This window comes from Macroventuria anomochaeta (genome assembly GCF_010093625.1).
Source record: "Macroventuria anomochaeta strain CBS 525.71 unplaced genomic scaffold BU25scaffold_16, whole genome shotgun sequence".
Taxonomy (NCBI): Eukaryota; Fungi; Ascomycota; class Dothideomycetes; order Pleosporales; family Didymellaceae; genus Macroventuria; species Macroventuria anomochaeta.
This window is the reverse complement of record NW_022985377.1, coordinates 37,336-59,583: the sequence shown is the minus strand read 5'-3', so window position 1 is coordinate 59,583 and position 22,248 is coordinate 37,336. Positions and strand designations below refer to the sequence as shown.

Sequence of the window (22,248 nt, the reverse complement as noted above, 5' to 3'; positions counted from 1 at the left end):
GTCCAAGCGGCAGCTTGGAGTGGCTGTTACGGATACGAGGTCGGTTGGAGCTGGGTAACTCTCCCGAACACCTCGAGACCGGCACGGTGTAAACCTACTCAGCAGGCCGAGCCCATTCCCCAGACTGCGACCAGCATATCTGGTTCAGTCAAGCCTTCGACTCGCCACCCAAGATCGCCGTCTGGATTCAAGAATTCGAGTGGCACCAAACAAACTTCATGTTCATCAACTGCTTCGCCACCGAGATCAGCCCCGACTCGTTTCACCTCGGGATCGAGTCCTGGGCAAACCGCAAGTTCACAAATGTCCGCGTGCAGTGGCTCGCATACCCTGCGGAGGAAGACGGAAAGCGTGTCAAGGGTGACAGGAATGTTGTGGCTCGCGCGCAGAAGGAGGCTTCGAACCGGGCGCCGTTCTATGGCCAGCCGTTCAAGAACACCCTCAAGACATTCATCGCAATTTCCAACAACAGGGAGCGGAGTGGAAGTATGGCACCTGGGCTGACACAAACATGGATCATGCGGAGGTTCAGTGGCTTGCGATTGAGTAGGCAGGTGTCAGCAGTGTCAAGGGCGGGAGGACTTGTACAGACATTTGACGGTGCGATCCTGGAGTCATTCAATCCTCTTTTGTGCTGTCATGTGCACCGATGATGAACTCGATTGCTAAGCTGAACTAGAACTGAGCGCTAGAACAGTGTTCTAGTTCAGTCAAAGTCCCCTACCTTTGCGAAAGACTCAGTAGGTAGTTACAGTAGGTCTGCCGATTGGAAGTCAAGTGATGCCCCGCGACTTTCGAACATGCTTCTGGAGCCTTTGGCGGCAGTCAAGTCCTCAACTGGTTTCATTCAATCATGTCTATTTCTTTTTTAGTCCCACATCTTTTGGGTGGACCAGTCAACTGTGGTCGGTCATCATCTCTGACAGGGTTGATGAGAGGCATCGGACGTGGCATCAACAGATCACCAGGTCCAGTGTGGCACCAATTGTGCTCTTCCAGGTGAACGACCGCGTTATCATTCCATGTCTTTTGGATTTCCTAATCCTCAGACTCGATGACAGCCGGTGCCTCAATGGTGCGCTCCTTGAGGAACTCGAGGCCTTCGCCGCCCTGTAGATGATGTTAACACGAGCCCAGTTTTGGATTTGATGGTGGAGCGTGTGGTCTCAGCACACTCTGGAGCAGACTTACGTATGAGATCAACGGCGAGACTTCGACGCCTGCCTTAAGTTCCTCGCTGACGACGGTTGCGCCGGCAGCCTGTACCCACTTCTTACCCTGGGTCATGATGTCCAGCCTAGATGTATCCGGGTCATCCTCGCCGGTGCCGCGTGCGTTCTTGAGAGGCGAAAACTCGTCCTCACGCTTGACCTCCATGCTGGCAAACTGGTCGAGGCTGAGGAAGGGGAAGCAGTCGAAGACGAACTGCTCAAGCTTGATGCCGTTGGGCTTCTCAGGCTTGACGGTCTCGCCAGTCTCAGTGTTGACGTATGGGATCTTCTTGCGGGCAACGTGGTGGGGCAGCTTCTTTGCCCACTCGGGGATGCTCTCGAGGAACTTGTACGAGTAGTAGTGGTTGACAATGTTGGCGGCACGGAACTTCAGGAGCTCAGGGTTCTTTGAGTCCTTGGCCTCTGCTGTCTCGTTGTCAATCTCCGAGTACTCAACAACATCGGGCTTGCCGTTCTTCTGCAGGATGAGACCAACAGACTCCTTCGCGTTGCGCTTACGGACGACCTTGGTAGCGATGTCGACGTTCTTCGACGCCGAGAAACCAATGAAGAGGGGATCGGCGACCTTGACAAGGCAGTTGTCGACGCAGTAAGCGTGGATGTGCTGGATGCCGCGCTTGCCCATGTCCTGAATGACGCCAGACTGGATGAGAGCTTGGTAAATACCACCGTTGCCATCAGGGGCCACGGCAACCTAGAATTGTCAGCAGAACGCATGTGATGCAGAACTTTCAACATACCTTTGACTTGCTCTCGAGCAGGATCTTGCCATCGTTCGAAATGCAGGGCAACACGCCCTGCTCGAAAACAACGACGTTGTCCTTCTTGAGACCGAAGTAGTTGTTCTTCTCAAAGAATTGCTCGGTGGGCTTCCTTGTAGGACCAGAGGTCATGACGTACCAGGGGATGGTAACGCTGTCCTTGCCGTGCTTCTTCTTGGCTAATAGCTCGGCCTTCGCAATCCTCTCGCCCTGGAGCTGGAACAGCGACTTTTTGCTGGGGAGGCCGATGTCGAAGCAGCCCTTAGGGTCCGAAGAGCCCAATCGTGTGCCCTGGCCACCAGCCATCAGGACAACGGCGACCTTGTTCTCAGCGATCAGGTCCAGACCGATGTCATACCACTTGTCCAAGTCATCCTGTTGTGTGTCGAGGGTCGACGATGTGGCGCTCTCGGGGAGGGGCTCGAGTTTTGTCTCAGTAGACTCGGCTTGTGCAGGCTTCAGGGCCTTCTCTGTGATCTCGTTGATGTAGTCGGGGTTGAAGTTGGAGAGCTGCTCGAAGAGAGCAGCCTTTTCTGCTGTGGAGAGCTTGTCGTAGAAGGCAAAGACCTGCTCCTGGCCGGCCTTCTTGTACTTCGACTTAAGCTCGTTCAGCTGCTCCTCTGTAGGCTCTTTGGCTGGGGCAGCCTGTGCACCTCCAGTGAGATTGAGCTTCTCAAGAGCCTCGTTGACGGTGTTTTTGATGGCTTCCATGATGCAAGCGGGGTAATATGTATGGTGGGGTATCAAGGGGATGGAATTACAATTGCAGCAGTGTGGGTGAAGCGGATGTATTCAGGGGAAGCTTTGTTTATATGGAAACTGACAGAGACTGAGCTGGCTGCGCCTGCTCAATGTTGCGCATTGCCCCACTTTGGCGTGGAAAGCTCACACCGCGTCCCTGCCGCACATGCGCGAGAAGAAGCAAGAGACACGCAGATCTCAGCGAGCAACACAGCTTCCGTCACGACTCAGACGCATGATTCAATGTTGTGAGTTCTTTCAAGGCCGAATTGAGGTGCCTTGCATGCAGGCAACTCCGAGACCTAACGTTCGCAATGCTGCTCCAACATCGCTGTCAGGGCGGTGTGGGACAGGAATAGAGTCATGGGCCCTGGAGATCATTATTGAACTAAAAATAACAACTAAAGGCGACTCTTTTGAGAAGGTTTTTGATTGTTCATGAACTACATAACAGTCTTTCGACATGAAGTCGTGCTCTCGTAATTGCTGACCCAGGGCTTGCAAATGCAAAGCCCCCTCATGCACAACGCCAGAACCATCTAGACGTGCAGCAACACAACGCGCTTGTTCAACGCCAGCTGTGTCACAGATGCAATGCGCCCCAAAACGCCGTTGGAAAAGAAAGCAATGCTCTAGTAGCCGTTCGCGGTACCGTTGGCCTGAGCCTCCTGCTCCTCAGCAGACTTCAGAGCCTTGACTGGTGCAGGGTTGAGGATTCGTGCAGCATCAATGAGACCAGCGTTGGGGTTCAGCTCGAGACCAAAACCGGGGAGGTCGAGGTCCTTGACATCGAGGTAGCCCTTGGTGGGGATGGGCTCGTTGGTGAAGAGATTGCCGAAGACTGGCAGGACAGACTTTCCGTCAGGGCTGTTCGCCAGGTACTCCTGGAAAGGAGAGTTGGCTTGCGAGACAACGAAGTGGTATGAGTATGGTCCCGAAGCGTGGGGAACGACGGGAATGTCGTAGGCTGATGCCATGGCAGCGATCTTGATGAGCTCTGTCATACCGCCGACCCACATGACGTCTGGCTGGAGGATGTCGAGGTTGCGGCCCTCGATTAGCTTGCGGAAGCCGTACCTCGAGTACTCGTGCTCACCAGTAGTGAACTTCTGGCTGGGGTGTGCGCGCTTGATCTGCTCGAAGCCATCGGTGTCATCAGGGCTAAGGCACTCCTCCCACCAGTTGAGGTTCAGGTGTGCAGTAGCCTTGACAACCTCGATTGTGTAGGGAACAGTAAGGGACATGTAGCAGTCGACCATGAGAGGAAAGTCGGGTCCAACTGCCTCACGATGCTTGGTGAGGAACTCGACGTTCTTCTTCAAACCCTCAACACCCTCGCCAGGGCCGTATGGAAGAGGGACCTTAGCACCGAAGAAACCCATCGCCTTGGCTGCAGCCGGCTCAGGGCCAGTGCAGTAGAAGTTGAGCCTGCCGTTCTCCTGAGTTGATCCACCAAGCATCTTATAGACGGGCTCGCCGCGAATCTTGCCCAAAAGATCCCAGATAGCGAGATCAATAACGGAGATAACAGCGACGGGAAGACCCTTGCGACCGTAGAACATGCTTCCACGGTACATCTGCTCAAACAGGTAGTTGGTATCTCTAGGGTCGGCCCCGACCAGGAAACGCTCGAAGTGTTCTGCGACCAACCTTATACATGTCAGCTGACTTTCGTGAATTGATGCGATTACATGCTTACCAGCATGCTGGCGGGCCACCGAAGCCAGTCGCAAAACCCTTTGTGCCGTCTGTAGCCTCAAGCTCTACGCAGAAAGATCCAAGGACATTGATTCCCCAGCTGGTTCTTGACTTTCTGTACTTCTCATACTGGGACATGGGAGTCGAGATCTTGCTGTCGATCAACCAATGGCCGCCGTGCACATTGTGGTAGTCGCCGCCAGATCCGGGACCCTGAGTGAGAAAGGTGCGCACATGCTTGATCGTAGGGAACGACTTCACAGAGCTGCTTTGGGTAGAGGGAGGCATGGTGGATAGAGGTTTGACAGCAGGATCAGGACGCAGCAAAAGTGAGGGGTCTGTAAAACTTGGAAGGCCGAGGACGTGGGAGTGTTAAATACATTGCTCAATCAGGTGGAATGCTCCCCCACGCGGAAAATAATGCGCCAGAGTGCTCTCTCGGTCGAGCTCGCTGCGAAAAGCTGCGACGAGCAGGCCGGACTCACGCGGTGCGTCCACTTTGCGACCGGACACAACACGGCCTTGGACGGCGGTAGAAGGAGGTATTTCGGCATCTAATCATTCGAAATTCGATACAGCGATTAAGTAGGTTTCGCGGATCATCTGAGCACGAGGCTAACCCTCACTGCCAATCAGAAGTCGTGGAGATGAGGCTAATGGACGAATACACAATCTGGGGTAGCAGCCAAAACCCTTAACCCCGCTCACATCCTCGGCAGAAAGGAAACCGAGTTCACGCTCAGCGAGCTCGCTCCAAACGCCTTGTCTAACAATGGATGCGACGGCTGCGAACATCGCAAACACTGCGTACAATCAGGAGACGAGTCCCAATGGCACGTCAAAATTGTCTCACCACTCTCCAGGCGACGATGATCACGAGGTTTGGAGCGCTGGCGAGGAAGAGAGTGGCGAGGATGGCGGCAGAAGCCAGAGCGGCTCGAAGCGCAAACGCGAGAAGCTGAGCGTGAGCTGCGAGACGTGCAAGCAACGCAAAGTCAAATGCGATCGCGGTCATCCAGCGTGTAAGTTGATCATATATACAACGTCATGATCTCGATCATGTGCTGATCAGCACCCTACAGGTGGTTGGTGCCTGAAGAATCACTCGACATGTGTAAGTTCAAGTCGCACGACACCAAAGAACTACCGACTGACGGCTACGTGCAGATTTACCTACCGCGCAAGAAGCCAGGCTTGAGAGCTGGCTATGGACGTGAGCTTGGTAAGTAGACCTTCCTGCATTGCCCGCTGCCAATCGACCGAGGCCCGTAATATTGCAAAAGTGTCTCAGAACAGGTGACTGATTTGAAGCAGAGGCACGCCTGGACAAGCTCGAAAACCTCATTGTACAGCAGCAGTCGCAGATCAACCACCTGTCGCAGAATCAGATCGCAGCGTCCGGGCCATCCCCGCAAGAAGTGGCCACTTTTCGGAGCCCACCAGTCATCCAGACGCCCCACATCCCCCGTCCCGAGACTGCGCTCTTCATACAGAAGCCGCAATCGACGTTTCCCTCCCAGAATGCAATACAGAATGGCTTTGGCAACACTTTGGACGCCAGATCGGCCTCGATATCAGGCAATGGTTACAGTGGTCAGCCTGAGGAGACGCAGCCTGGGTTGGGAGGCATGCAACGAGATGGATACACGCCCTTCATCACTGATCAGTTTGCGCCTTCCATGTCGAGAGCGCTAGGTCAAGCTGATGCAGACTTTCCGCCGTACGACCTGTTGTATGGGCTGGTCGATCTGTTCTTCAAGCACATATACCCCTGGTGCCCTATCTTGCACCGACAGTCAACACTCAACTCGTTGTTCGGCGATTCAAGCTTGGACGAGGCGGATCGCATCATACTGCACTCAGTCGTGGCCACCACTGTCAAGTTCTCGTCTGATCAGCGATTGACCCCCGACAAGCGAGCACGATATCACAAGAACTCAAAAGAGAAGGTCCTACTCTACGGCATCGAGAACAGCTCTGTCAAGTCTTTGCAGGCGCTCGTCATCCTCGCGCTTGACGTGGTTGGGTGCTCCAACGGGCCTCCAGGGTGGAACCTGCTTGCCCTCATCACACGATCTGTGGTGCAGCTGGGGCTGTCCATGGAGACTTACTCGCCAATGGTTGCCCCACAATATGCGTCCATTTATACATTGCGCGCGAACGTGCTACCCACCCCCAAAGACTGGATCGAGGAAGAGAGTCGTCGCAGGCTGTTTTGGATGATCTATGTTCTCGATCGCTATGCGACAGTGGCAACTGCATTTGAATTTGCGCTGGACGAGAACGAGATCGACCGACGACTCCCTTGCCGAGATGACCTCTACGCTCGCAACGTGCCTATCGAGACCAGATGGTTCCATACCAAGACCAGGACGGATTACAGCATGAACCGACCCGAGAACCTGGGATCGTTCTCCTACTACGTAGAGATCCTCGGGATCTTGACTCGTATTCACAAGTTCTTGAAGAAGCCGGTGGATATCACATCATTGTCTGATGTCGAGAAATGGCAGAGCGAGTACCGAGAGCTTGACAATGCCATTGAGCAATGGAAGTACAACCTACCTGCTGAGTATGGTAACTCAGCGAGGGTATTCTCGAAACCAGGAGGCAACAAGACCCTTAACAGCGGCCTGGTGATGTTGCACGCTGCTTTCCATACGTAAGTTCAAGCAGCCCTTTACTTCGGTCTTTGCTGATGTTTGCAGGACTGTCATTCGTCTTCACTCGTCCGCAGCGTACCCAACCCATCGCTCACCCATCTTCACGCCGTCTTTCAGTGCCAGCCAGCGGTGTCTGAGTGCTGTAGAGAACATCACAGCGCTGTGCGCTTCGGTGCGCGACAGCGGTTTGCTGACAAAACTTGGTCCACCCTTTGCTTTCTCATGCTGGGTAGCAGCGCGTGTACTCTTGGTGCATGGCTCAACAATTGATCACCGCGTCGATTCGTCGATCAACATCCTGGTCAGCACCCTCCAAGACCTAGGTCAATATTGGGAGGTGGGCGCACGCTATGCAAATCTCCTGTCTCGAGTACTATCCGAGTATCAAGAATCGCAGCATAGCGCCGGCATGGGCGGCGAGCGCGTCACACCTTCAACAGTCAAGATCTTGGCCGACATGCGACGATGCGCATTCGATCTCGACTTCCTCATCGCACGCCAACCGAAGTTTGACGGCGCCGCTGGCATGCCATCTGTGACGCCAGCTCGCACTCCAGCGCCTAACGAACTGGAGTATCTCGATGTATTCGACTTCTTCAACATGCCGCGACTCCCCGTCTCGATGGACACCATGACTACATATCCCACAACAGATGGGAATATGCAAATGCCAGAGGGTGGCTACGGCAACGAGACCAATATCACAAACTACATGGTCGATGCTAGCTCAGATTGGTTCATCAAAGGCTCCGCGTAATCATCGTATTTCGTCTGGTTTTGGTGTTAGCTATTGGTCCGGAAAAGCGAAAACTGGACTTCGGTCTTCTGGGGACGTCTTGCGATTTTGTATATGCTTTGGCGGCTTCCAGGCTGTCAAAAATCCTCTACATTCCTATAGATACCCCTTACTATTGCCTCGACAATATCAATACTTGAGCTGTTATCACTCCACAGATATTGAATTGCCTCCTGATTGTAACATCTGCGCCCTGGGACTCACACGAATCTGGCGAAGCTAACAGTACAGGAGAAGAGCACATGGGCTTTCGATATCGGGTGATGTACCTCGTCGGCTCTAGCATACGCTATGCCCAGTGTAGGGGGCGGTCCGATGCCGGTCACCCCCACGCTCTCAAGCGTGCCTTCATTCCGGATCTCCAAACATCACTGCTTCGAACACCGACCCTAAATTATCAATTCCTATTGGATAGTAAGTACATTTTCTCTCGCTTTCTTGTACTTCTATGCCATTTCCTCTCGATATATCAAGATTTCGAGTCATCTCAAGTCTTGAAGTCAAAGGATAAGGGCCGTATACTCGTGCACGCCGCTTGCTGGTGTTCCTTTTCCGTTATCCGTCGGACCTCGCGGTATTCGGACAGACATCAAGATACGAAAATAGCGACGACTCATTGAACGAAATGAATACTTCTGGAAGCCATATATATACTCTTGGTCCTCTTTGTTCTTAGTCTCAGTCTCAGTCTCCAAACACATTCAACTTGACCCTTCAACCCCACCATTACAGTCCAATTCAACAATCCTACTACAACACCAACAACAACGACGCCAGCATGACAGCCTCAGACCCTGAACACATAGCCATCCTCGGCGCCGGCGTAATCGGCCTCACCTCCTCCATAGTCCTAGCCCATGCCTACCCCTCCTCCAAAATCACCATAATCGCCAAACACTTCCCCGGCGACCGCTCCATAGAATACACCTCTCCCTGGGCGGGCGCAAACTGGTCGTCCATGGCCAACGACAACGGACCGCTTGAAAAATACGATCTCGTCACTTTCAATCGCTTTGGCGAAATCATGGATGGAAAAGATGTGCATGGGTGCAAAGTGCAGAGGAAGGGGGAGGGCAATGAGGCCGGATTGGGCAGGCAGGAGATGTGGGCTGTGCTTGGTGCGCCGATTGAACAGACGAATCTTCTGACACCACAGACGGGGAGGATTTGGTATGACGAGCTTGTTGGTGGGCTCAGAAACTTAACAAATGAAGAACTCCCGGAGGGAGCAGTGTTTGGACTTGAATTCCCGAGCACTTTCCGGATCAACACGCAGGTGTATCTGCAATGGTACGTTTCCGTCCCCTCACCTACTCACGAAGGAGTTCTGGAGACGCTGATATGAGAGTGTAGGTTGCAATCCCAAGCCCTCAGTAAAGGCGTCAAGCTCGAGCGGCGCCAACTCTCATCCATCAGAGAGCTGCTCGCCTCACACCCAGACACAAGCATCTTGCTCAACGCGACAGGTCTGGGAGCACTCAAACTAGAAGACGTCCGCGACACGAACATGTACCCCACGCGCGGCCAAACAGTGCTCGTCGCGGAGCCAAAGACGCCCATGAAGAGAATGTACGAACACGAGCAGACGTAACCCCTCCCTGTTCGCTACTTTCTTACTCTTCGCAGGATGCTGATAATTGGAAGCTATAAGACTGACGAGGACAGGTACTACAGCTCGCCGAAACGCATCGATCCAACGACAACCTACGTGTTCCCGCGCACCCTCGGCGGGGGCGTGATTCTGGGCGGTAGTCGCCAGGACAACGACTGGAGCAATGAATGGGATTCTGAGCTCGAAGCGCAGATCCTCGAAAGATCATGCAAACTCGCGCCAGAGTTGGGGAAGCCGGAGGATCTGCAGATCATTGCTAGGAATATTGGGCTGCGGCGTGAGTACAGGTGTATGTTGTGGGTGTCTGGGGCTTTGCTAATACGGATGATAGCTTCGAGGAAGGGTGGACCAAGGATTGAGATCGAGAAGGAGACGCAGAAGTGGAACGTTGCGGTTGTACATGCGTATGGACATTCTGGAGCAGGGTATCAGGCTAGTTGGGGGACAGCGGAGAGGGTGCTGGAGTTGGTGCAGAAGGCACTGAGTCCGAGTGCGAAGTTATGAATTCTGTGTGATTAGGCAGAGCGAAAGATCGAGTCGTAAAGTATACTACATGTAAAAGAACGGCTATAATATAATCAGCATCTCTGCTATTTTCCATGAAGGAGTTTAGTATCCGGTTCAGCCTATACGGCAAGGAAGGTGTGGGAAGAGATGTGACTGAGGATATAAGCGTGTGTCCAATCCAATACAATGTGGAGCTGCATGCTGTATCGATCACAACAGTCACGGGTCTGACACTGTTGATCTTTGGACTATGTTTCGCTTTGCTGGAGAAGGAGTCCCCATCCTCTCCAGGTAATGCATTGCCGATCATCATGACCAAAAGTGGACGCATCTTATGGACCTGAGGTGTTAGATTTCCCCGCTTCGACGACAACCCCAAAGTATTGAAGGGTTGCCTGAAAGCTAAAAGCGAGCGCTTATTGTGATCACCTGCGCGTGTTTGTTGTTGCGTGCTGCGCGGCTGTGCTACAGTCGCACTATCGGTTGGTAGCGTTTGTGTATGGTGGTGTGGAACCTCTCCACAATTTATAGCAGAAGGTGCGGAGAAGTTGCAAAACGAAACCGAGGGCCGGGGAAAGGGCTTTCCGAGAGCGAGGAGATGAGGTGCGTTGTTTGTCCGTGTGTTTGTGATTGTTTTTGTGCTCGTGTTCACGCTTGTCCTCTTGCAACGTGAGGTTGAACTTATGAGGAGAGTTGACATCCTGCGACTCAAGGACTAATTTTCCTGAGCCCAGTTCGCTGAGAGTTTCTTGCGTCACTTGTCGAATTTTCGCCCATTTAAGGCAGTCGTAATGAAGCAGCGAGGTAAGTCAATTCGTGAGTATCAATGTGCTGCAAAGAATTCGCCTTGAGGAGGCCAAGAAACTACATGTGCGTGGTTTTCGATATTTCTCGTCCGCTCTTGGCTGCCTATTGTTGAAGTTCCACTGTGAACAAGAAGTAATGATCGAAGTCGCCAAGTGACAATTGTTCAGTGTCGAGGAGATACGAATACAGCAGGCAAGCCACCTGCGTCTGAGGCCTTGGCAGCGATTGGGTATGGTCACTTGTAGCTGCGATGCTAGCAGACGGAGGCAGCTGCACCGAAGCGGCTCAGTGAGTCTCATCCTGCGCCGCTGAGGTATTCCGCGGACGGCACCTCAGAACAGCTCATCACGACAACGCCCGGTTGCTCTTGCCGAACGGTTGGCTCCGGTCAGTGCATGCATGAGGCTCAACACAGCCTCGCTCGGAAGCGGACGTGTTCCCAAGGGATATAACTTGGCAAAGACGGTGAGAGATGCGGCTTACGATAGTGGAACAAATTACTGTATGCAGAACACACTAGCAATTCGCACCAACGAGAGGCTCACAAGTTCCCTCGAGTAGTTCTGCAGGGGTGCCACGACGCGGTTTCGTGATATCCTCGCATGTTACGCCGTCATAGCCGGTGGAGTCAGGATGTTGCTGCAGAACGTGGTGAGCTTCCAGAGTGGGACCTGCCATCTGTAGGGACTGTGGTGTTTTGACACCTGTAATGCTTTTCCAGGTCCATCTAGATGTCTGTTGACACCGCGCAAACGGTTCTTGAAGATCAAACTTTGAAGTTGTGCTGAGAGTGGTGAAGATAGGCAGCGCTTGCACGCACGACAGGCACGCGTGGTGAAGCGGCTCACCTGCCGGATAATCGAATGAGGAAGTACCGGCGCATACGCTAGCTACATAAGCGCTCTGTCGCACCTACAATCCCCACACGAATCTGCCCACACACCGCGATTCCATCGCTCAACGTGCATAAGGGATCATGATCAGCGAGATTCATGCCAACTGTGGTTGATGGAAGGGTTTCTCGAACCCACACGTACGCATGCCGCAAATACCGCGCAGTTTGCGTCGGTAACGCTGCCGTCACCGAGCCAGGAAACTTCACAACAACACCAAGTTTTCCTATCATGTCTTTCAAACACTTGAGCGTTTTGAGGGTGCTCACCGCAATGACGTCGCTGGCGCCCGCTTTCCCCATCACATCAACTCCTCGTGCTGGTGCGGTAGCGTTGCCAAACGTGAGAAAGTCTTTCCCGGCCGCCAGTAAAAGGCTTGCGGCTCCACCAGTGACGTTCAAGTTGGATAAGATCGGCGCCAAGATGAAGAGGCTGCAGAGCCGCACACCGCACGGTCGTTTCGACCCTGCATGGGATGGATTTTAGTCACCGGTGTGTGACGTCAACATGGGGATGTTGAGACGAGCAACGCTGCCTCATGTGAAAACTTCGGACGCTATCGAGTAATTATGGTACGTTGCCCGAGAAAGCCCAAACGAAGTCCTTGTACCTGCATCGACTGACGTCTGTTTGTGCTCTGAATAGACAGAGGCGCCAAACGCGAGTGGCTGCGATGAAGCTTTTCGAAGAAAAATCTACCATTCGCTGGTGTTGCGAGCAAGTCGGCAAACTTCCGTACCCAATAATCCTCCGCAATCCCCAGCCCCAAGGGACTCAATATAAGTAATGAGACTATGACGCAACGCGGAGGAGCCTCGGTCTAAGACGAAAGCTACTGGTTGCCGAGCTCTTGTTCCACCCCAAGCGTACTCCCGCTCCTCTCCAAGATTGGCCACAAGGGATCTTGATCCACTCAGGACCCTGCTTCGTTCGCCTTATACCCACTCTTTATCTGACGCCTTAGCCGTCAGCGACATCACTGCAACCACAGCCAAGTCCGAGATAATGTAAAATTCGTTATCTAGTGTACTTCTCGTGTCAGACCGATGTTGGTAAATGTGGAACCATGTGGACCGTTGGTCGTTACCTTCACACCAGACGCTGCCGAAGTTTGGCTCGTGGCATTTGAGACGATCACTTAAAGAGTGACCCTCTCCCCGCCGTACAACCCCCAGTATCTCTCTCCAGCTTTCGTTGATCAGTCCTCACCATGGCACCTCACAGAGAAAACGAGTCGGGCGTGCCCACCTACTGGGGCAAGTCTGGCAGGATGTTGCAAGTCCTGATCACCATCGTTGCTACCACCGACTTCCTCCTCTTCGGATATGACCAAGGTGTCATGTCCGGTATTGTCTCCGCCCCCGCATTCGTTGCAGCTTTCCCCCAGGTTGACGGTGATCCTACCTACGAAGGTTTCGTTGTCGCTATCTACGCTGTCGGTTGTTTCATCGGTGCCTGCTTCATCTTCGCCTTTGGAGACAGGCTTGGTCGTCGCAACTCTATCTTCCTCGGTGCTTCCATTATGATCGTTGGTGTCATCATTCAGATTGCCTCAGTTCCTCCCAACGGCGGTGCTACTGCGCAATTCATCATTGGACGATGCATCACTGGTATCGGTAACGGCATCAACACCTCGACCATCCCTACCTACCAGGCTGAATGCTGCCGTGCGAAGAACCGTGGAAAGGTCATCTGCATTGAGGGCGGTAACGTTGCCGTTGGCACGTTGATTGCTTACTGGATCGACTACGGATGTCTTTACGGCCCTGACAACTTCACCTGGCGATTCCCCATCGCTTTCCAGTGTGTCTTCGCCATCATCGTCATTATCATGATGACCCAGCTTCCCGAGTCCCCACGCTGGCTTCTTACCCACCACCGCGAGGAAGAAGCAGCTACTGTCATGGCTGGTTTGAACGGTCTTCCTCGCGACGACCCTGAGGTTACAGTTCAGATGAACATCATCAAGGAGGCCATCCGCCTGGCTGGTGGTGGCGGAAAGACCAAGTTCTCCGCTGTCCTCACCAATGGCAAGTCTCAGCATCTCCGCCGCATGCTTTTGGGTGCTTCCTCCCAGATGATGCAGCAGCTTTCTGGTTGCAACGCTGTCATCTACTACTTCCCCATTCTGTTTCAGAACGCTCTCGGCACTACCCACAATTTGGCCCTGCTCCTCGGTGGTATCAACATGGTTGTCTATTCCATCTTTGCTACCACCTCTTGGTTCCTTGTTGAGCGCATCGGTCGCCGCAAGCTCTTCTTGATTGGTACCGTCGGACAGTGCTTGTCTATGATTCTCACCTTCGGATGTTTGCTACCAGACACTCCTTCCGCCGCTAAGGGTGCCGCCGTTGGTCTCTTCACCTACATTGCATTCTTCGGTGCCACCTGGTTGCCTCTGCCCTGGTTGTATCCCGCTGAGATCAATCCCATCAAGACCCGTGCGAAGGCCAACGCTACCTCCACCATCTCCAACTGGCTCTGGAACTTCTTCATTGTCATGATCACTCCCGTTCTGATCTCCAGCATCAGCGCTTACACCTACCTGTTCTTCGCCGTTCTCAACGCCATTTTCTTCCCCGTCATCTACTTCTTGTACCCTGAGACCTCCGGTCGCTCCCTTGAGGAGATCGATCTCATTTTCGCCAAGGGTTACCTCGAGAACAAGAGCTACGTCTTGGCCGCTAAGGAGCTTCCCGCCATGGACGAGTCTGAGATCTCCCAGTACAACCGCGAGTACGGCATGGACGACACCTCCGACGAGGAGGCCGGCTCCGGCGGTGACTACAACGAGAAGAAGAGTAGCGAGAAGAACACTTCCGCGCAGGAGGACATGCTTCCCCGCGGAGCTCCTACTGCTTAGAGCTTGAACGCTGGTCATTATGGTTACGAATGAGCGCACTGTGTGCGCTTCAGCGTCGGCTTGCCGATGCATGGCTTGATACATGTGCAGGAAAGATACCCGACGCTTCGTCGTCATGTAGACGTTGCCTCTCCAGTAATGAGCTTGGAGCAGGATGAGATTGGATATCTCTTTTTTGTTTGTCTTCTCGATACCATAGAACAGTCGATAGACCGCCCTATACCCATAGTCAATACGCACTGTTTTTTCCATCGAAACTTGATCTTTCCACTTATATGATCTTGCCTGAGAATCATATTATTTTGATGCCGACCACCAAATCATTTCTGAGTTCACAATTCATTCTCTGTGACATCAATCCTGATGCATTGCTGCGCCAATGCTAGTCACTGACTAGTGCAAGAGTGTCTTCGAATGTCTCTCTTCGAGGATGCAAGATTGATTACTAAGCAGCCTCGGAACTTCCGAAAGGATGCCACTTGTCGCGCGCATTTCATTGTTCGTGTACCTCCACTCTGACTATAACCTCAAGATAGCCTGCAGGTAGACACACAACATGACGAGAGCGAGTGTATCATGGGACACTATAGGCCCTTTCCTCGTGTGGCAATTTTTAATACCACTGGTACTATGCCCATTCATACGTGTATAGGTACTTAGCTAACACATGCAGGCTGCTGGCTGGGCGCACAGCATTCTTTACAGCATCTTTATTCGTGCTGGTGATCCCAAGCCGCAACCTGGCTCCGCGCGCTTTATCAAGCACCGCCGACAGATCCTCATCGCTGTCTACGCCGCATACTTCGCTTTCACCATCTACGAAGTCGACTTCAACCTGCAACGTTCGAGTAACGCATACAACGACCTCGGCGTACCGATCAACGTTGACGAGAGTGGTCTGAACTCGCGTTTCAGGAAGCTCACTATACGATTCCACCCTGATAAGATCGCGGCGGGCGTCAACAGGGACGCTGCGAATGCATACTACATTCACTTGAAGCACGCACGCGACGTCATTCTGGACCCCGCGAAGCGCTTTGCATATGATCGATTTGGACCAGACATCTTCAGGCAGTGTCAGTCATGTCTGACTGTCAAGGACTATGTTGACAGCGCTCTGCTGAGTGCTCTGACGAATTACGGCGTCCTGCTGGTCTTCCTGATTGGTGCAAATGCACTCGGCTTCCTCAAAGATGGCTCATACTGGCGTTACTTTGGGCTTCTTGCAGTTGCGACCTTCGAAGTACGCACAGCGATGCGACCAGACCATCCCTCGATCCTCACCAAATACTTGAACCCCTTGGTGGCATCCTTCAACCTGCGCCCCGCCTACTTGCCCTTTCAGGTCATCGCCATCGCTAAGAAGGCCTCGATATCAGCCGCCCAGTTCCTGGCTTTGCTTATGCCTCTGTATCGCATCGATCCTGCGCACCCCACGCAGCCCACAGACGATACCGAGAACACCCAATACCAGCAGCTCGACCGTCTGAGCGCATTTGTGGCCGAGTGCAATAAAGATGCCTCGCGATTGCTGGAGCTCGAGTCGACACCATACAGGGACAACGAAAGAGCGAAGGGCGAGCTTAGAGAAGCGCTGAAGAAGTACATGGTGCAGAATGTGGTACATCAGGAGAAAGAAGTACGCAATGCTATTGGGCAGAGCATGGTGAGAAGGAGAACTGGTGCGCCTCATGGTGCGCAGGGTACGAAATAGACGAGCAGGTGTCAAATCCATGTTGATTGTGTGCTGGTATTCCAACTTCCACTGCATTTGTACTTTATCGCTAATTCTCCGAGCATTCTAGAGGGTTTTCTGACAGTATTCTGATTCACTGGATGGCAGAATTCGAACTCTAGTCTTTGTGATTCTGGGGTCTTACGAAGCACCCTGGAGGTCTTCACAACACTGACCTACTCCACTGTTACTGGCACAGCAATCTATAGCCGGCTTCGGTGCCGCAAAGCAGAAGTGCTAACTGGACGTATGAATCGTCGATCTGATTGGTTCTTGGCGATATTTTATCACGTGAGGGGCACAAGAAGGAAGGAGAAGCAGGTAGGTTGTGAAGAGAGGAGTATTGTCATGGGGGAAGGTACTAGTAGAAGGAGCACGGAGAAGGCGCGTTGTGCTGGGAAGGATCATTGCAACACTAACAACAAGTCTACAGCACACCACATACATAAAAAGGCACGAAAATAAGGGAGCACTGCCTTCTCTTAAGCAATTTGCAATCAGCACTTACCAAAGCCGGCTGCCGGTGTGCGCAGGCCCCCCCCCCCCCGCCCTTTTGGAACGTCCACGGGCTAAGAAATCTGCGTTGCACAGCCACATTGGCAACATTGGCATCTCACAGCCCTGGGAAGTATCAGGGACTCTAGAGGCCCTCGCGAAGATATAGCACTCAATTGCACGGTAACATCGGAGTTGCGATGCTGACGATCCGGTGATTATATGAAGGTTTCTGGAGGTATTCACAGCAGGTTTAAAACTCGAACCTGCATTCCTCTTAACTACAATTCTAAGAAACGAACAGACCATTGAAATGACACACCGACGCACTGGAGAGTTCCACCCGACACCAAAGTCACAGCACCGAAAAGCAAAGTCTACAATACGACCCATCACAAGACAACTAGACCAGGCAAACAAACCAACGCGATAAGCAACAATGCTCCTAAGCCTGCTTCTCATGTGCCATAGCTTGCACCGCCCTCCACCCCATTTAACAGTCGCGATGTGCCCAGGAGGTATTCGCGATCCCGTACCGGCACGAGATGCATCACTCCGGCACCCTCCCATCCATCGGCATCCACGCCCAGAGTGCCATCTTCAAGAAATCCGAGAACGGGGATCCAAGAGGTCGTCGGACCTCCGTCATTTCAATGGATGTCGGAGGCGAAGAATCCGCCGATGCAGAAGAAGGGGGTGAAGGGGACATGAATTTACGATTTAGTCTACCTTTACCGATAGGTGCGAACTGAGGATGGCGGGAAATTGAAGGTGGTTCGGGCCTCGGATTGCAAGTCCAGGGGTATTTGCAGAGGCAGCCGGGTCTGTGTTGAAATTCAGATCCCGTGGTGTCTGAGAGAGCCGGGAGGTCTTCAGCTACCTGGGAGATTTCTTCTTTCACACTGAAGACAAGCTCTTCCAGATCGTTCTCGCGGAGGAAGTCCTCTTCCGAGCTTGAGAGCTCGTTGTCAAACCATCCCAAACCCTGGAGGTATTCAGCTTCCTCTACGGTGAGACCGTCAGCGCGGTCAGCACGTTCAGTTTCCAAAATTTCTGAAGAAACCCCGAGGTAACCAGCCGTTCTTTCTTCCTCGATCCACATATCCTGCCATCCAAGCCCTTCCAAAAACACAGCCTCTTCCGGAGTGAGGCACTCGTAAGGTCCGCCGCTTATTTTCTTTCCCAAGTAGTTTTGAGGCTCGTTGGAGAGATTCTGCGAGTTGATCCCCGTGTTTTGGAGATACTCCTGGAAGCGCTCGATTTCTTGTGAACTGATTGAGCGGGGCAGGACGACGCTGTGCAGGACGCCTGTGGTGTCGAAGTGTTGGATTGTAGTGGATGCCATTTTGTGATGTGAGTGTTGTTGAAGAAGCACTGGAGAGGTACTCGAAATGTTTTTGATGTTTTGCGTTGAATAGGGGTGTTGGTGAAGTGTAGGACAACTATCTCAAAAAGACGAGCCTTTTCTGACTGTGGTGTAAAAAATATTTATTCGAACCACAGTAAGAAATATTGTAGCCTTTTGAGGGGTCCTTGATCATCTAGAGAGAGAATACTCTTTGTTGCGGATACGGTTTGGATGTGAACCATGGATGGTGCGAAAGATATTAACGAACCGAAGAAATATCAATGAACTCCCAATATTTGGCGTTATGGTAGGTAGGGCTGGGGGGTTTTTTTTAAAAAAAGAATCAGGTCAGGTTCCACGAACAACGCCAATACATTATAAAGTATATGTCAGAGAGGATCAAGAGCAAGAACTAAATTACGACAAGGAAATGATGCCGCTGAGATTCTTCATATGTGAGGATGGTAACCTGAGAAGAACAGGCCCATTTAGGAACAGTGATGAAATGGGCCATGTGGGGGATCGATGATAATCATTAAGTGTAGAATATACGTGCAGAACTCATCTCTTCATCGATCTAGGGCTCTATTTGTGTCATGGTGATTTCGTCGTAACAGATCCTATGACGGTTTATGGAGTGAAGCGGTCATGTCTGCCACGTGTGCTGGTGCAGTGCTCTTGCCTGTTCCAATAGCACTTTCTGTCTGAACGACAGATACGTCATGTAAACAGACCCCGCTAGGGGTCGAGTGAGGGACAGAACACTGAACAACAGAACAACAGAATATACTGATTTTACTGCTTCGCGCGGTTACCCCTGACTTACTGCCCTGCGCGGTTACACCTTCACTTATTGCATTTACTGCAACAGATCCTCGCTTATGGGCCAGAGTATTGACAGATAGCCACGAACATGAGTGTGCCAGATTCCGAGGTTGTCATATCGGCCGTGATTCTTATCACAGTTTGCGTGTACACGTTCATGGGAATGTATCCATTTCCGGTATTGCTGACCGCAACGGTGTTGTAGGTAATGCATGACACGCGACCTATGGATTAAGCGCTTCTTTACGCGCAGATCAGTACGTCGTATGCCTTGCCTGGAACCACAGTGACAGTCTGACTTAATTGTGTCTGCCACCTACTGACGCGGGGACATGTGCGATGCCTGGAAGCTGTACGCGCCGCTGCGAGTATCGGTATTAAATCTCCCGACATTTGTGGCAGGAAGAGGAAAGTCCCCAGATAAGGTCCATGGAATAAGTAAACTTCGAGTACCATCCTCAAAGCCAGTGTTCAGAAGGATCTGAGTGGATGTAGGAGTGGGAGTAGATGCCGATGTTGACGTAGGAGTAGGCGTCCAGGACGCTGTACTTGACACCGACGGTGTGTGCGTAGGTGATGGGTTACTCGATAACGAGTTTGGAATATCGGACAATGTGCTTGAAGCCGCGCTAGAAGTGCTGGAAGACCTCCTGATCACGCTTGATGTCACGATGTCGGATGAACTTGATGAGGACGAAGGAGCCATGTTCGACAATGAAGAGCTGACATCGGACGAAGTCGAGGAGACCATATTGTTTGATGTCGAAGCAGTGGTTGGCTACGTAGCTGCGATCAGCGAAGAGGACGACTAAGTGGTAGAAGGAGGAGCTGCAACCCGGGTGTCGACAGCAATAGCTGGAGTACGTCAGCAAACGGTCAGCGCAAGCAAACCCCTCATACTCACCATCGATGCTTTCATTAGCACTTGCGGCGTTGTTCTTGTTCTTCAGATAGCAGTGCCCTAAGCCCTTGCCTCCAAAAAAAGCTAGCAGCAACACATTGCGCGTTTCTGCACACGCTTGGGTGCAAACAACCAGGCTTGCCGCCTTCATGTTGGTGAAGTCACCGCCGTAAAAGTCTATTCCGCAAGACAGTGCGAAAGTGCGTGAGTTTGCACCCTGAGTTGTGCAGCCATCATTCTCGAGGCAGGCGTAGCTGGCAAGTCAGGCCAACGGGCTGCAACACAGCAGCTTGTTGTAACGCAGGCGTTCAAACATCCCGCAAGCGTTAAAGTCTGCCTTTGTCAGAGATAACACAGGTACAGGCGAATATGGAACAAACTTGTGCCAGTTGCAAGTCTCCTCCGTAAAAGTTGGTTGCACAGTTAACGTGTAGAGTCACGCCTTTAGACACATATGTGCACTTGTCGTCTTGAGGACATGTGGGTGTGGTAGGGCAGACGATAGATGATGCACGGAGTGCAAGAGCAGCAGCTTCAAGGAGCGTGGGGGCCATGTCTGCTGTAATACACTAGTATTTCAAAAATCTGTAGTGGAGAGAACCTGCTTAACTGTTGTGGGCAAGAACCTGACGACTTAACTTGCAGACTCGGTAGGCCTGTAAGACTCGCACGTCTAGATGATGCGAAGAACTCTAAATGGCGAGGCCGACACAAAGGGATAGTACTCATGGCTCTTCGACCGTTGTGTTCATCTCTAGACGAAAAAGACCAAAATGCCCTGCTCGGTTGAGAACATAACGTAAAGTCTCAGCTGTTCATTTCAACGCCTCGCAGTTCTGGCGCCGATGATGGCTTGCACGCTTTCGGTACTTGACCTTGGCCTTAACAATGTTAGTTAAGGCCCTTTGAGCAGTCTGAGGTCTCTTTAAGCTCCTCATCCGTCATTCATAATAAGGAAATCGACAACAAGACCATGTGTTCGAAGCAGCATTTTGAACATACTTGGGACAAGCAGGACCAAGGGACTCGTAGCTAGTAGGATTGTCGACGTGTTTTGTGGAAGGGTTGAGAGTATTGATTGGTGTTCTGAGCTATTGGCTGGAATCGATCGAGACTATATAGTAGAAGGGGATAGCAGTGAAGGGTTGGGGAAGCAAACCAGACTAACCGAATGAGCTGGACAATCAGTGCAGCGGGCCGTTGGCAAACACTGCAACGGGCCGCTGGTAGACACTGCAACGGACCGCTGGCAAACACTGCAACGGGCCGCTAGCGAACATGTTTGTTCTCGCGTGGCCATACTTGTGGTATTGCTAGCTGCTGTTCTGCACGTCTAGATCGGCTGCACAGGTACAGGCGCTGTAGCGTGACGTTAGTACTATACATTTCTCGTTAGCGGTACGGATGCGGAGGTGAGTTGTGGAGTATTCCCTGGGGGCATCAAGGGGCCAGCCTTGGGCGAGGCTGCTCAGGCTATTCGGGCAGGCTGGCGCTCAAACGCAGCACGAATTGAAGACATCTAGGCTTGCTCGAGAGCAATCTAGGATAGTGAGGCTTTCGTTGCGTCGCGGAATCTGGATCAGGGTGGTCAAATTGTGTGTGATGCTAGGATTTACGGAAGCTTGGAACTATGCCAGTGCACATCGGTGCCACTCTACAATGAAGATCTGAACAAAGGTCGCAATATTTCTGTATGGTACTCTTGAGCTGTGAGACCTTTTTTTTCAGATATTGTAACTTCAGCGTTGGATTGCCAGTCGGTTGGATAATGACAGCCTGGAGGTAGGTCGACTTCTGGCGTCCAGGTAACTTCTGCGTTCAAGATCCCTCGTTTTGGTGCTCTACCGAGAGTCCACGAGCGGATGCAATCTGCAAATGCGCCGATACTGGTGGTCTGTTGTGTACTGGCATCCTAGCAAATACATACAATAGTTCTGATCTCTCAGCCACTTGTCGAAATTGACAATAGATGCAATCAAGAACCGTCGTATACGATCAATTCCAGAAATAACAACAAAAACCGGTTCCCTTGGGTGATGCGTAAGCTGAGTGTGCCAATCGTAATGGCCACAAGTTTGCCACAATTTAGATCCTAGGAAGCTGTGCTGCTGCAAGCCGTCAAATTGCAGGTGTCTTCAATTTTAGAGCATCGACTAAAGCACACAACACGTTATGCCATGATCATTTGGCGATATTTGCCCCAGCCGTTCTTGAGTCAATGAGACCGGGAGAGTGGTGTTTGAGAAAGACGGCTAGGTAGGCGTCGTTCAAATTGATATTGTTCATCGCGAAGACGGTAAGTGTTGGGAACAGATGAATGCAGATGTAAGTCTTGAACGCGACGTCCAGCGGGCAATTGCCACAATCATCG

The 22,248-nt window shown here is 52.1% G+C and overlaps 8 protein-coding genes across 8 annotated transcripts; 5 read left to right on the top strand and 3 right to left on the bottom strand.

Moving 5' to 3' along the window:
• Positions 1–656: 656 nt before the first annotated feature.
• Positions 657–4,879, bottom strand: BU25DRAFT_439934 (nucleotide-diphospho-sugar transferase). The gene is made up of 5 exons (XM_033709132.1): positions 4,434–4,879; positions 3,387–4,384; positions 1,973–2,697; positions 1,192–1,926; positions 657–1,110 (listed from the first exon to the last, which is right to left on the bottom strand). Exons 1-5 carry the CDS (start codon positions 4,718–4,720, stop codon positions 1,039–1,041), a joined length of 2,817 nt encoding a protein of 938 aa, XP_033561696.1. The 5' UTR covers positions 4,721–4,879; the 3' UTR covers positions 657–1,038.
• Positions 4,880–5,204: 325 nt separating this feature from the next.
• On the top strand, positions 5,205–8,032 carry BU25DRAFT_392608 (C6 transcription factor-like protein; the record flags this gene model as incomplete). Its single annotated transcript, XM_033704662.1, has 5 exons — positions 5,205–5,454; positions 5,515–5,546; positions 5,600–5,654; positions 5,747–7,094; positions 7,141–8,032. 5 exons carry the CDS (start codon positions 5,205–5,207, stop codon positions 7,850–7,852), a joined length of 2,397 nt encoding a protein of 798 aa, XP_033561695.1. The 3' UTR covers positions 7,853–8,032.
• Positions 8,033–8,313: 281 nt separating this feature from the next.
• BU25DRAFT_392606 (nucleotide-binding domain-containing protein) lies at positions 8,314–10,007 on the top strand (the record flags this gene model as incomplete). The annotated part of the gene is made up of 3 exons (XM_033704661.1): positions 8,314–9,181; positions 9,245–9,478; positions 9,557–10,007. The coding sequence occupies exons 1-3, from the start codon at positions 8,670–8,672 to the stop codon at positions 10,005–10,007; spliced, it is 1,197 nt and encodes a 398-aa protein (XP_033561694.1). The 5' UTR covers positions 8,314–8,669.
• A 1,655-nt stretch (positions 10,008–11,662) lies between these two features.
• On the top strand, positions 11,663–12,595 carry BU25DRAFT_48990 (uncharacterized protein). Its single transcript, XM_033711452.1, has 2 exons — positions 11,663–12,282; positions 12,356–12,595. Exon 1 carries the CDS (start codon positions 11,810–11,812, stop codon positions 12,194–12,196), a length of 387 nt encoding a protein of 128 aa, XP_033561693.1. The 5' UTR covers positions 11,663–11,809; the 3' UTR covers positions 12,197–12,282; positions 12,356–12,595.
• Positions 12,596–12,920: 325 nt separating this feature from the next.
• Positions 12,921–14,573, top strand: BU25DRAFT_458403 (sugar transporter STL1; the record flags this gene model as incomplete). Its single annotated transcript, XM_033710201.1, has 1 exon — positions 12,921–14,573. One exon carries the CDS (start codon positions 12,921–12,923, stop codon positions 14,571–14,573), a length of 1,653 nt encoding a protein of 550 aa, XP_033561692.1.
• Positions 14,574–15,092: 519 nt separating this feature from the next.
• Positions 15,093–16,741, top strand: BU25DRAFT_491149 (uncharacterized protein). The gene is made up of 2 exons (XM_033711541.1): positions 15,093–15,198; positions 15,247–16,741. The coding sequence occupies exons 1-2, from the start codon at positions 15,130–15,132 to the stop codon at positions 16,285–16,287; spliced, it is 1,110 nt and encodes a 369-aa protein (XP_033561691.1). The 5' UTR covers positions 15,093–15,129; the 3' UTR covers positions 16,288–16,741.
• A 220-nt stretch (positions 16,742–16,961) lies between these two features.
• BU25DRAFT_410654 (uncharacterized protein) lies at positions 16,962–18,524 on the bottom strand. The gene has a single exon (XM_033706356.1). It carries the CDS (start codon positions 18,146–18,148, stop codon positions 17,354–17,356), a length of 795 nt encoding a protein of 264 aa, XP_033561690.1. The 5' UTR covers positions 18,149–18,524; the 3' UTR covers positions 16,962–17,353.
• A 1,081-nt stretch (positions 18,525–19,605) lies between these two features.
• BU25DRAFT_421509 (uncharacterized protein) lies at positions 19,606–20,431 on the bottom strand (the record flags this gene model as incomplete). The annotated part of the gene is made up of 3 exons (XM_033708092.1): positions 19,606–19,831; positions 19,877–20,094; positions 20,258–20,431. The coding sequence occupies 3 exons, from the start codon at positions 20,429–20,431 to the stop codon at positions 19,606–19,608; spliced, it is 618 nt and encodes a 205-aa protein (XP_033561689.1).
• Positions 20,432–22,248: the final 1,817 nt, after the last annotated feature.

What these genes read in the sequence shown, in the direction of transcription:
- BU25DRAFT_439934 (XM_033709132.1), bottom strand. Translation starts at nt 4,720, where the DNA reads ATGCCTCCCTCTACCCAAAGCAGCTCTGTGAAGTCGTTCCCTACGATC. An exon ending in GCAGGAGGCTCAGGCCAACG is followed by an intron (nt 2,698 to 3,386) that starts GTACCGCGAACG and finishes GCATCATGGAAG; the next exon opens with CCATCAAAAACACCGTCAAC. An exon ending in TCTCGCCGTTGATCTCATAC is followed by an intron (nt 1,111 to 1,191) that starts GTAAGTCTGCTC and finishes CATCATCTACAG; the next exon opens with GGCGGCGAAGGCCTCGAGTT.
- BU25DRAFT_48990 (XM_033711452.1), top strand. Translation starts at nt 11,810, where the DNA reads ATGCCAACTGTGGTTGATGGAAGGGTTTCTCGAACCCACACGTACGCA.
- BU25DRAFT_491149 (XM_033711541.1), top strand. Translation starts at nt 15,130, where the DNA reads ATGACGAGAGCGAGTGTATCATGGGACACTATAGGCCCTTTCCTCGTG. An exon ending in GGCAATTTTTAATACCACTG is followed by an intron (nt 15,199 to 15,246) that starts GTACTATGCCCA and finishes TAACACATGCAG; the next exon opens with GCTGCTGGCTGGGCGCACAG.
- BU25DRAFT_410654 (XM_033706356.1), bottom strand. Translation starts at nt 18,148, where the DNA reads ATGGCATCCACTACAATCCAACACTTCGACACCACAGGCGTCCTGCAC.